Source organism: Talpa occidentalis, unplaced genomic scaffold (genome assembly GCF_014898055.3).
Source record: "Talpa occidentalis isolate TD23 unplaced genomic scaffold, MPIMG_talOcc4v2.1 talOcc4.3, whole genome shotgun sequence".
Lineage (NCBI taxonomy): Eukaryota > Metazoa > Chordata > Mammalia > Eulipotyphla > Talpidae > Talpa > Talpa occidentalis.
The window spans coordinates 111,097,940-111,111,738 of record NW_023603184.1 but is presented as its reverse complement, the minus strand read 5'-3'; the positions used below and the strand labels follow the sequence as shown (position 1 = coordinate 111,111,738).

Below are 13,799 nucleotides of genomic sequence, written 5' to 3'. Positions count from 1 at the left end.
TTTAATCTGTGAAATGGTGGTGATAATAACTATATAGTAGGTCTAATCAATATGAGAAATAAAGGTTATTTATATAAAGCTAAAAAAACAACTGGATGTAACAGTGCTAAATGAATTCAAGCTATGGTCTGAATAGCCCATTTTACTTGCTACAGACAATGTCATATTAAGGATTTTTAAAAAAATCCTCTTTATCCTTAAATTATTTTTATTACTGATGTCCTTAGAGTTTTTTTAGTCACTTGCATTTTATGTCATTGTAACTTTTAGGGATTCTTTTTTTTTTTAAAGATTGTTTCTTTGGAAGATAATAGTTTCATAATTTTGTAACAAGTTATATTTTGATTAGTTTTATTGTTTATTTAATATTAGAGATCAGTAAGTTGAATGATTTGTTTACATAAATGAAAAAGTCAGAGCTCTTTTCTTACTTTTTTCCTCCAGGTCAATTGTTGGAATGACTATGTATAATCAAGCTACACAAGAAATTGCAAAACCATCAGAGCTTCTAACAAGTGTAAGAGCATACATGACTGTACTCCAGTCAATAGAAAACTATGTGCAAATTGATATTACCAGAGTATTTAATAATGTTCTTCTACAACAAACACAACATTTGGACAGTCATGGAGAACCAACAATAACAAGTCTGTACACAAATTGGTAAGGAACACATTTAGAAATTTGGAATAATGTAAAGTTTCTTGGTATGAACTCCCTAAGGAAATTACTATTTTTTTAGTGGATAAGTGCTCCTCCTTCTTATCAGTAAACTCAAAATTATTCAGGAATGCATATCATTAATAAATTTTGAATTAAACAGTTCCTCATAATTATAAATTTACTTTTCTCTTTAGGTATTTGGAAACTTTGTTAAGACAAGTCAGCAATGGCCATATAGCTTATTTCCCTGCAATGAAAGCATTTGTTAACTTACCAACAGAAAATGAATTAACATTCAATGCAGAGGAATATTCTGACATATCAGGTGAATAATACTGTTACATATTTTAGAGAATGAGGAAACCTTGATGCTTTTGGCTTTTGATTCTGTTTTCATTCAGTTATATGCATAATCATACATTGTATCTTAGATGTTGCATTTGTGTTACTTTTTTTACTTCTCAGGATTTTGCATTAATAATTTACTTTTAGACCTGAATGTTCCTATATTTTGATATGCATTTCCTTGATTTATTTGCTCTATCAAAATATAAAGTTAATTAAATTTCCTTCCAGAAATGAGATCATTATCAGAACTGCTAGGCCCATATGGGATGAAGTTCTTAAGTGAAAGTCTTATGTGGCATATTTCATCACAAGTGGCTGAACTTAAGGTAATATGACCTATCAACTTTAGCTTTTTTATTTAATTGATGTATGATTGAAACATAATAGTTTCAGGTATACAGCTGAAAGCCTGGAATGTTCATTTACTTTAACCTTACATGAAAATTCTGTCAATGAAAACTGTAGAGCTAGCGTGTTACTTAAATGGCATTTTTGTTTAGTTCTATTTTATAGACCAAAAAAACTATAAACCTAGAGAGGTGAATTGACTTGTTTAAAGGGATTGAAACTCAGATTTCTTGACTTTTGGTGACTCTGTTGATGCTTTTCTTTAATGGGCATGTTAAAAATTCTAACTGACGTTGGTTATTTAAATTTGTAGCATGAATATATTCCCACAGATTATATTAGAAAAATTTTTAGGTTTCTTGTTCTTATTATTTTTTTAAAGATTGATTTATTTATGCATATAAGAACTGGTGTACAGGCCAGAGGTGCAGGGGGTGAGAGAATTCACCAGAGATGGAGTAGGGAGCAGAACAGACAGATCTATTGAAATACACTGCTGAGGGGAGCAGCGGGTGAGGTAGGAGAGGACTGCTGTGCCATGTGGGTTAGCCCCCTTGCTGGGGATCAAATTTGTGCTGCAGTGGCTGGTGATAGCTTGATAGATGTATCTTTAACCCCTGTGCCATAATAATATGATATATAGATATAGATACAGATATCAGTATCTGTCTGTCTGTCTATCTGTCTATCTATCTATCTATCTGTCTATATATCACTGATAAGTAGCTTGCATATCAAATGTAGCACTGAGTGGGCTAAATGTGGCCATCTGATTAGCTGAAAATTAAGCAGATATGTAGGATAAGTCAATTCCAATAAGGTTGCTGAGTGAATAAAACAGTAATAGTGTAAAGGAGAGACAGTATTATCCAGTGGTTAAGAACTTAAGCTTTCAAATCAAATATAAGTTTTATCATTTTATGATTTATGATTTTGGACAAAATTTAAACTCAGCTTTTACTTTGAGAAAATTATATGAGATAATACATGTTAAACAGTTAGGAACTCAGCATAGTTCCTGACACACAATAAGCAGAGAGTAATATGAATGTTCTTTTTGAAAAAATGATCTGCATTTCTTAATAAAAATTAATTTTTAGATACTTCATAATGTGGGTTTTAAATGCACAAATTTTAGCAGTAGATCTCATACCTGTGAGAGTAGTCCAGATCAAAAAACACCAGAAATAACTACTAATGGGCAGGATATAAAGAAAAAGGAATCCTCTTACACTATTGACGTGAGACTGGAAATGTAGCCCTTAAGGAAAACAGTATGGAGGTTTCTTAAAATATTAAAAACTTACACATACCAAACCAGCAACTTCACTCCTAGATAGCTACCAAAAGAATGTCCAAAATACTTAATTCATTGCAGCGCTATTATGATACCAAAGTTATGAAAACAACCTGTCCTATAAAATTACTTTCCCTAGAGAACCTAATTTATGAAATTTCAAAAACAAATAGCGTATAGATTTTTGCTTCTGATATTGGTAAGCTAGGTTATTTAGATCACCTTTAATCCTAAGGATAATTTGAAAAAATGGAGAAAGAAAAAGAATCTTTTTTTGAGGAAGAACTAAAAAGATAGGTATTTCTAGGTTAAAGTCAAGGAAAACATGGGAACTTGGGGAGATATCAGTGTAGCACTGGAGTGATTTTTGGCCTGAAGACATTTCCAGTAGTAACATTTGTAAGATTAAGCTGTAGTTTTGTTGACCTGGGACAAGGAAGTCAGTAATCAAAACCCAAAGCTTGTCCAAAGTGGGGAGTGTGAGTACTATGTCTGCTTAGTTTCTTCTCCATTCTCTTTATATAGAACATCAAAGGTAATACCTTAAGGGTAACAGTGAACTGGACATGATTTACCCCTCCTGCCCTCCTGGGATTAGTAGTCCTCATTGTGTTGCTGTTTTTCCTTTTTTTTTTTTTTAAGATTTATTTATTTATTTTATACAAGAACAGGGGTATAGGCCAGATGCGCGGGAGGGTGAGAGGATTCACCAGAGACAGAGTGGGGAACAGAACAGGCAGAATGACGAAATGCACTTCTGAGGGGAGCAGCGGGCGAGACAGGAGAGGTCTGCTGTGCCACGTTGGACCCTCGCTGGCCGGCCGGGATCGAACTGGCGCTGCAGACAGCTTCACAGCACGACGCTGAACCACCTGCACCACCAGGGGAGGCCCGTGTTGCTGTTTTTCTAAGTAACCTCAAGTCTAGAGCTTGGAGTAAGGCAGTCCTAGATGAGTAGTGCCTGGAGGTGTTTGGCAAATATGGACAAAAATACTCCTTGAGAAAGGTGTCATCATCTAGCTTTCAAATGTTTCCCACAAATAATTTTTCAAAAATATTGGCATCTAGCTGGACAGTGGAAGGCCATTAGCTGTCAGTAAAAAGTGAGGTAGGAGGTTTAAAACTTGTAGCAGGCTGTACTGATACTTAAGTCACTCTCACCTGCCACCCTCTGTTCTAGGTGTTCTGAATTTAGAGTCCTCACTGACTTTTTTTTTTTTAAGATTTTTTTATTTATGCATGCAAGAACTGTAGTACAATCCAGAGATGTGGGGGGTGAGAGGATTCACCAGAGACAGAGTGGAGAACAGAACAGGAAGAATGACTGAAATACACTGCTGAGGGGAGCAGCCCCTCACCAACTTTTTAAGTGAGGAGAAGCTAGGTATATAAAATCCCCAAACAGATATGTAATAATCTTATTTTTTCACCTGAAGCCAGCCTTTCTCTAACACTGTCTATAATTTCTGTGCCTTTCCTAGATCCTGAGGCATACTTTAAGCTTGGCTTCTACATTGCATTTCCCCTACAGTGCCTTGCCTATCAAATTTCTCACTTGTACTTATTCTTTGCACCAGTTTCCGTCCTCTGAATATTTATTGACAGCTCTCATTTGGTCTTGTTTCTTCTGCTGTTTCCTTTGTTATTGTAGGTTTATGACTTATTTTTAATACTTCTTTCTTGAGTGGTTTTCTGAGTTTGACACACATGTGTATAGTATTCTCTATCTTTTATCAGCATTTCTGCATGGTTTACATATGTGTTTGTACATTTCTGTAAGACTTTTGGATGTTTCTCCAGAACTTTGAACATTTAACTTTTTTAATAATATTGCCAACTATCCCTGTGAAGAAATTGTAGCTCTGTCTGCATTAGAATATGATGATGCTTCCAATAGCATTTTAATATTTTTGAAATTAGCGCATTAGAGTGTTTTGATTATTTTTAATATTATTCTGTTACCTCTTATTTTTCTCTTTATTTTTTATATTTAAACTGACGTAAATATGATATGGCTGCACCTTTTTTTTTATCTTAAAGATAACCTTCATTTTTTAGTTTTTTTTTATCTGAGTACCTTGTTGGTTCAAAGAGTATATTCGTATACAATTAAATGGTTGTAAATAAACTGTGTATCAGACATAGTCAGTACTATGCATGTGAACTCATGGTAAAGCTTCTTTCTTTCTTTCTGGAGGAAAAGCAGCCAGTATTCTTTCCTATTAAAATTCATTGGGTATTTCATTTGGAGTAGTGCCAGTTGAGTCAGTTCCACTTCCAGTTCTGGCAAAAGAATTGTATCCTATTTTAAGAATCTATTCTTCTAGGTTTTCAGAGTCTTAGAAGATATTTTCAAATACGATAGGAAATTTATGAATTGCGTCGAGTTTCACATTTTAAAAAAAAAAAACAACTTTCTTTAGTACTCGATTGTTTCTCCATTTGTCTCAGTTTCTTCTAAGCCATTTGTTTTAATACTTTTAGCCTTCAGTTCATTTGTTACCAATTTTTTTTTTTTAAAGATTTATTTATCTATTTATACCAGCACTGGGTACAGTCATAAGTGTGGGTGGGCGAGAGAATTCACCAGAGTCAGAGTGGCGAGCAGAGCAGGCAGACTGACGAAGTACACTGCTGAGGGGAGCAGCGGGTGGCAGAAGAGGTCTGCGTGCCATGTGGGACCCTCGCCCTGTGGCTGGGGATTGAACCGGTGCTGCAGAGGCTGCTGGCAGCCTCACAATCCAGCGCTCAACTGCTGCGCCATCGGGGTGGCCCTGTTACCAATATTAACCAATGACTTTAAATAATCAGAGAGCTCTGCTTCAGATTGCAATTGAAAAATATATATATATATATATATGTAAAAAATTATGCTTCTAAGAGGAGACATCATTAACTTTTTTTTTTAAAAAGTAATGTACAAATAATTTAGGATAACAATTTTTAAAATAATGGTTCTCAGATCAACTTTGCTTTGGAACTTGTTTAAAATGTACACTTTTTGGTCTACCTCAGACCTTGTAAATAAATCAGAGCCTTTGTGCCTGGTCTAGCAATGTGTATTTTACTAGCTTTTTTAGGTCATTCTGATGTACTCTAAAGATTGGAAACCATTTCTTTTTTTTTTTTTTTAAGATTTATTTTATTCATAGAAGAGCTGGTGTGCAGGCCAGGGATGCCGGGTGGGAGAAGGGTGAGAAGATTCCCCAGAGAGAGTGGGGAGCAGAAACAGGCAGATTGACTGAAATACACTGCTGAAGGGAGCAGCGGGCAAGTCAGGAGAGGTCTGCTGAGCCATGTGGGTTAGCTCCCTGTCCCGGGATCAATCTCATGCTGCAGTAGCTGGATACCTTCATAGTGCAGAAACTTAACCCCTTGTACCACCAGAGAGGCCCTTGGAAACCATTTTTGTAGGGATTAAGAGCATGGATTTTAAAATCAGACATAACCTGAATTCAAATTCCAAATTCTGCCATTTAATACCTTTGAAACTTGGACAAGTTTTCTAACTTCTTTGAACATTGTTTTCCTCAGTTGTAATATTAAAATATCACCTCCCTCATTTCGACCAGAGTAAATGCAGTTATTTATAAATTACCAGTACAGAAACTTAAAAATGATTAGATACCTTACCGTTAAATATGTACTATAATTTATTGATTTGAAGACACAATTATCCTATATTAGTAGTTCTGAGAATTTCATGTGACTTACAGTCAGATGATTAGAAAATACTGTTAGTTTAATTGGTAGGTTTTTTTTATGATTGGTAAAGTCATGATGTGTTTAAACTTTAGTGGTGTATGTGATGTTATGTTTAAGGGGTATAGCACTGTAGTTTGAATTTGTGTTGACTGAATCAAGTTTTAGGATAGAGCAGGTGTTGAATTGACCTTAGACATTCTAATAAGTAACTTTAGAACTTTAATTTGGCTAATGTGGTCGGAACTGAACATCTGATTGGGGAGTGTAAAGAAATTATCTGAAGTAATACCATGTAAACTAAATAATTTACAGTGATACAGGAAAAATGATTTTTATAGGCTATGTATAGATTTTCATTCTCTCCTTAAAGCACTTGTCATCAGGCGTTGGATTGTTTAAGAAAAAAAAATACTATGATACTTTAACAATATGTTTGCTGCATCTTTCCATTCAGACCTAGGGTTGATATTACCAGAAGAAAACCTCATTATATCTATTTGGAAAGAGCTCTATAAGTGATTATGATTGTGTAGTAAAGGCTGATAACCACCACAGAGAGCAAAAAATAGAAATGCTGATTTGAAAGAATTTTGTAAAGATAAAGAGATAAGAAAATAAATTATAAAGTTGAATTATGGAAGGTAGAAGCAGAGCTTAATGGGAAAGGGAGATGGCATAAGTATTCAATAATAATACAACAAAAAGTAGAATGTCTCACTTTTCTTCCTCTTATTTTAGCTGAGAATTCCATTTTATTGCTGTCCAGGCTTATCTTTGCCAGAATCAAATTAATTGTATTCAGTTTTGTTAAAATTTTAATACTTTCTAAAATGTTTTTAAATGTTGCTTTTCTAAGGAAAGCATTATTTAATAACTTGCACTTTTCTTGAATAACTGTCCCTCCCTCCTTTTCCTTATATGTATATCTCCCTTTTCTTTTCTCAATGATACCTGAAATAGAAGTTAGATAATTAACACTTCCATTTTATAATTTGTGCTGGGAAATATTGCTTTAGTATTCTCGTGAAGTGGCACCATATCCCAACGTTATTCTCCTAATTGCATACATCCAGTGATAAGGCCTTGATTGCCTTTGGCAAACTTAATTTTAACAAGTCCGTTTTGTTTTGGTTGGAAATTGTTACTTCTCTGTTCACTTTAGTGTCTACTTTTATTAATGTTGGTCTGTGAGCAATAGATGATCCTTTATTCTACTAATCTTTATCGCATTTTTCTGAGTTCCTCCCTTCTTGAATTTGCAACTGAAGAAAATGACTAATCCTGTATAAATGATTTTAAGATGCTTTTATCAAATCAACAACAAAACTGCCATGGAGCATCTGGATTTCATGAATGGTGTTTCCTACTTGCCAGAGTGTACCTTCCAATTATGCGCTTATCTCATTAACACAAGGAGGTCTATGCCTGACCTAGGCTTGTTCTTTTTTTTTTTTTTTTTTTTTTATAGAGGCATGTTTATTTATTTATTTATTTATTATATTTGTTTGTTTTGTTTATACATGCACTGGGTACAGTCAGAAGTGCGGGAGGGTGAGAGAATTCACCAGAGCCAGAGCGGGGAGCAGAGCAGGCAGAGGGGCTGAAGTACACTGCTGAGGGGAGCAGCGGGTGGCAGGAGAGGTCTGCGCACCATGTGGGATCCTCCTCCGGTGGCCGGGGAGCAGCCGGGGATCGAACCAGCGCTGCAGAGGCCGCGGGCAGCTTCGCAACCCAGCGCTCAACCGCTGCGCCACCGGGGAGGCCCTAGGCTTGTTCTTTATTTTATTTATTTATTTATTTTTTAGAAACTTGTGGTGGAGAATGTTGATGTGCTCACACAAATGAGGACCAGCTTTGACAAACCAGACCAGATGGCTGCGCTCTTTAAAAGATTATCATGTGGGTAACTTATAATACTTTTTATAAACACTAAGAAGACCTTAACACTCAGTATTTAGCTTTTACTCAAAATTTGTAGGCACAAATATAAGTAAATTATTAAAAGTACTCTTTCGATTATAAAGAGAACTAGAAAATTTTTGCAATGATCTTTCAGGTATATGGCTTATCTTCTTTTTCCACAATCTTTTTTTTTTTTTAACCACATTCTTAGTACCAGGCGTCAAATACTTAATGAATATTACCAGTTATTTCATGAAACCTCTAAATCTTAATTAACTTAGACTGAAGAATTAACTTTTGAACCTGTATTCTTTATAAAAATCAACTTTATTGAGCTATAATTTGCATACAGTAAAATGTACATATTTAGGTATAAAGTGTGATGGATTTGGCAACTTATATATTAATGTAACCATTACTACAATCAAGATACACAGTTTCAGCACCCCCAGAAAGTTCCCCCTATGTAGTAATTTTCCTCCTCACAGCCCCCATGATCTGATTTCTATCACCCAGACCACCCCTGATCTGGTTTCTGTTACTATAGATTAAACTTGTCTGTTCTGTAGCTTCATGTAATCACACATTATATATTCTTTGGTGTCTCATTTTATGAGTATGTTTTTGAGATTCATCTGTGTTAAGTGAATTAGTAAGTTGTTCTTTTTATTGCTAACATATCATACATGAAAATCTAAGCTTGCAACTTAAATTTTTTTCATGTGTTCTTGACATTGATTTTTTTGTGAGAGGTAAATAGTGAAATACCAGTAGCTCTTAAATATTTATTAAAGTATTCTTAGCCAGAGGAAATTCTGAAGAAAATTAAAGTCACTTTCCCTTTGATATATTTCTTTAAAGTATCTTGTAGCTATATCAAATTCTGTAATAATAAAATGACTTATTCACTTTCATGCAACTGAAAAAAATACAAACTTATTTAATGAACATTAGTGTAAAATAACAGTAAAGATTGTCATGTGGAACAGATTAGTGGTTGCCAGAACTATAAAGAGAGAGCAACAAGCAAGTTTTCGGGGGTGCTGACTATATGATGATGGTGGTATAATTGTCAAAGATTTTTTTGTAGAGTTATACATCAGGAAGGGCGGGGTGCTAAAGTTTACTGTTTGGTTTATAAAAAGATAAAATTTAAAAAATGATGGAAAAAAGATTGACTTCATGGCACTATAAGGGGGGAGTGTAAATAAATAGTAGGAAATTATTTTTTAGATTTCTACCTGATCACTTGTTCATTGTTTTATTATATACTTACCCCTTCCAGTCTTTTCTCTTTTTATAATTTTTCTTTTATGATCTTACTATTTTTAATATTCATTTGACCACCCAATTAGTCTTAACTCGACTTACCTTCCTACTAATTAACCTTTTGATTATATCATCTGTTAGAAGCAGTTACTCCACTGCAGTGTTCAGTGCCGATTTACTATTGCTTTAACTCTCCTCTTCATGCAATTGTAACAAGACAGAATTTGTTAAAATTTCAAATAGAATTTACAGGTTTGTAGAATAAAATCTGTAATCCTTTTTATAGGTTCTGTTTACATGAATTTTATGCATAATAGTGGTGATTCGGGGTCTCAGGCAGTTTCCTGAGTGTTAGAGATAGATAAAAAAGGTAATATGACTGGTTCGTCCTCATGTAGAATTTTATAACATATTAGTGCTGCACATAATTTTGTTAATACTGCTATCTTAAGTCTCATAACATTGGCTTATATAGTGCCTGTTTGTATATGTAACAAAAGACAACATGGTAAAGGTTTAAATAAGCGTCACAGAAGGAAAAAGGTCAACAGAATCTTTACAGTCCTACTGCTCAGTTTCTGTATATCTCTCTAGAAATTTGTATGCACATACATGTTTACATATAAATACATATTTTTCTCACACATAAATGGGATCATTTTCTTAGTAAATAGCCCATTTAGACTGCTACTTAAGATTTTGGATTTTTGTTACATAGTGGAATGCCTTATATATGGGGAGTAATTCAGTACGTGTTTATTGACTTTATAAAATACGAAGGTATTAACCCTCCACTTCTAATCTTCCTTGAATTTGTTACCTATTTGTAATATTGAATATAATAACAATAATGTTCAGTGTAGTGTTCTCTACCCATACGTAAATAATTAAATCTATTAATAGTTTTTAATAACTTGGTCTTGACAAAGCTGCTTGTCATCCTAATAGTCATTTTTAATTTCTTGACTATCTAACAGCTTAAGAATTTAGTATCTTCAAGTTCTAGGGCCATCTGAGAATTAACTCATACCCACGTTGATTGGTTTCCTCTTTCTCCCTTAGAGAGGATTATACAGGTGACTACGACTGTTACAGGATTCTGGTGGACCATGCAAACCATTTCAAAAAGAGTTTATTCCATTTGAAGTACACTATAACTTACTTAAATTTAATATCAGCTACCAATATCTTTTCCTTAATTATTTGTTATTGTCATATTGCCATTGATTATGTTTTTCATCATGGGAATTTTATAACTAAGAGTTTTCTTTAAGATTGAGAAAGAATCCAGTTCATACTTTTTTCTTCTCTTCTTTCAAATTTAGCTGTTGACAGTGTCTTGAAGAGGATGACCATAATTGGTGTAATTTTATCCTTCCGTTCATTGGCACAAGAAGCACTTAGAGATGTAAGGCATCATTATAAGTACATATCCTGTATCTATACAATGCCTTTCAATTTACCAGAATTTAAAAGTTATTCTTTAAATTTATAGTTGTCATTGATAAAATTAAATTTCCAGTTTTCATAGCTATATGAAATAAACTATATATGTAGAAAACAAACTTATTTAAACTCATTTTTGTTTGGTATTTGCTTGGAAATTGTGCTATTCTTTTAATGTTACTTTTCATTACAGAATTTTCCCTTTTGACTATACTCATTTGGCATTGAAGAGACTTCATTTTTATGTATCTTAGTACCTTAGAGAATCACATGAAAGTAGATAAAGTAAAATAACTTATGAAGACTAGTAGCAATTGAATGGTAATATTTCCTATATTTGAGCTCATCATTTAAAATAATGCTATATTTCTTATTTGTTGTCCTGTCTAGGTGTTGTCCTACCACATTCCTTTTCTCGTGAGTTCAATTGAAGATTTCAAGGATCACATTCCGAGAGAAACTGATATGAAGGTAATTTAACTTGTATTTGAATTTTACAGTTTCCAAAATGAAATCTTTTTTTTTTTTTTAAGATTTATTTATTTATGCATGCAAGAACTATAGTACAATCCAGAGATGTGGAGGGGGTGAGAGGATTCACCCAGAGACAGAGTAGAGCAGATTGACCAAAGTGCACTGCTGTGGGGAGCAGTGGGTGAGTCAGGAGAGGTCTGCTGCGCCATGTGGGTAGCTCCCTGGCCAGCTGGGGATCGAACTCGTGCTACAGTGGCTGTGGATTAGCTTCATAGGTTGCATCGTAACCTTTGTGCCACCAGGGAGGCCCTCCCCAAAATGAAATCTTAAATTACATAAGGAATGGGGCCTCCTTGGTGGTCTAGGGGTTAAGTCTCAGCGCTGTCACTTCTACAGCCTGAGTTGCATCCCTGGCCACATATGGTGCTAACCCACATATGGTGCAACAGACCTCTCTTGTTTCATCCACTGCTCCTCTTACCAGTGTATTTCAGTAACTCTGCCTATTCTGCACCCTACTCTGTCTCTGGTGGTGAATCCTCAACCCCAGCACCTCCGGCCTACACCCCAGTTCTTCTACACAAAAATAAATAAAATAAAAAATGAACTTAAAAAATTAAATAAGAAGTAAAATTTAATAAATCCTTAACTGCTGTTATGTTTCTATTTTCTATGCTCAGTTAGCAGGTTTGCCTTTGAAAATGCATCTTTGACAGCTCACCATCAATATGTTATGTCAGTGTTTTGAAAGTCAGTGTTATGACAGTGTTTTGATCACCCATAGCAATGATAAATGGGTTTAAAATTGATTTTTTTCCCTTAAACCAATAAATGGTTTGTGTGTGGTCAGAAAAAAAGAGAAGCCACTGAAATGAGCATAATTTTGCTTCAAATCTAAGTTTTAAAAACTAAATTTAATAGGTTTTAAAAAAAATTGATGATAAAACACCTTACAAAATAATGTTACTTGTAGGCTATATTTTTTAACTATACTGTTTCTCAAGTAATATAAAGTAGGTTGGTAGCCTTATGTGAGTCCATAATTTTTGTTTTGACAATAGAGCTATGATTTAGTCACAATAATGCTTTGCCAGTGGTTACACATCTAATAAGTCACATATTAGGGCTTATCTCTGCTTTCTATCTTAGATTATATCCTATTTCTTATATTTTGAAAAGCATTGACTAAAAACAGTGATATATAAACTCGTTATGACATTCTGACATCTCAAATTGATGCCCTCAAACTTTCTGAGACTTATCTTCTATTGTTTGTTGTATTTCTCCTACTTTCTTCCCCTCTCTTCATATGTATCCTATTAGGTAACCAGATCTTTCTCTGCATTCTCATACCTATCCTCAAATTTATTCTACCCAAAAGTCCTCCCCTTTTCTATTTGTGCCTTTTGAAATCCTGCTTATCTTTTCAGGCTTGACTCAATTGCCATCTACTGAGAAACATCCCCTCGTCTCCAAGTGATAAAGAATTTCTATTTTCTTAGTGTTACCAAAGAACTTTTTAAAAATTCATTGCTAAACATATTCTATTTTGTATTATAGTTGTGTTTTCCAGTTAAATTGATACTATATTATAAACATGTTGAAGACCAAGGTCTTTGTTTTCTTTATTTTTGTTTTTCCCACAATGCTTCGCCTAGAATAAACATTTAAGATCAAAGGTTATCCCATAATTTCATGATTGAAAACTATGTATGAATAGCTCAAAATTATTTATTAAATGAGAACACTAGAAAAAAGTTAAGAAAACATTAAAAACACATCAATCCTTGAGAAGACACTGATATGCACATTATTATTATCAGAGCAACCATCCAGTTTTCTTATCATCTAATATAGTTACATTGAGTGGTCAGCTAACTTTCAACAGAACTTAATCTATCTTTTAAAAACAAGCATATGTTCTTAATAACTATATTAAACTATACTTCACCTATCATTAAATTTACTCATTCACAGTATCAATTGCATCGATTTTAATATTGTCACAGAGTTGTGCAACCATCACCACAGTCAATTTTACAACATTTTTATCACCCCAAAAGAACCCTACACCCCCTAATAGTCACTCCCTATGTTTCCCAGTTCCCAGCCTTAGGCAGCCACTAATATACTTTCTGGCTCTGTAGGCTTGCCTATTCATGACACTTCATATAAATCATACGATATGTAATCTTTCTCACTAGTTTCTTTCACTTTAACATGCTTTCAATATTTAATTATGTTGCTGCATGTACAGTCATATGTTGCTTAATGGTTTTTCTGTTAACAGTTGACTACATACAACAAAGTCAGTCTCATAGGTTATATCATGTAGTGGAAGTATGTA

General features: G+C 34.0%; 1 protein-coding gene across 2 annotated transcripts in view; it reads left to right on the top strand.

Moving 5' to 3' along the window:
- NCKAP1 (NCK associated protein 1) overlaps nt 1-13,799 on the top strand; it is a 79,175-nt gene that overhangs the window by 57,990 nt on the left and 7,386 nt on the right. For both annotated transcript variants that reach the window (XM_037523669.1, XM_037523671.2), the window contains exons 21-26: nt 445-663; nt 858-988; nt 1,240-1,337; nt 8,167-8,260; nt 10,858-10,940; nt 11,369-11,449. In XM_037523669.1, coding sequence (XP_037379566.1) covers nt 445-663; nt 858-988; nt 1,240-1,337; nt 8,167-8,260; nt 10,858-10,940; nt 11,369-11,449 — 706 coding nt within the window. The remainder of the gene's footprint in view (nt 1-444; nt 664-857; nt 989-1,239; nt 1,338-8,166; nt 8,261-10,857; nt 10,941-11,368; nt 11,450-13,799) is intronic.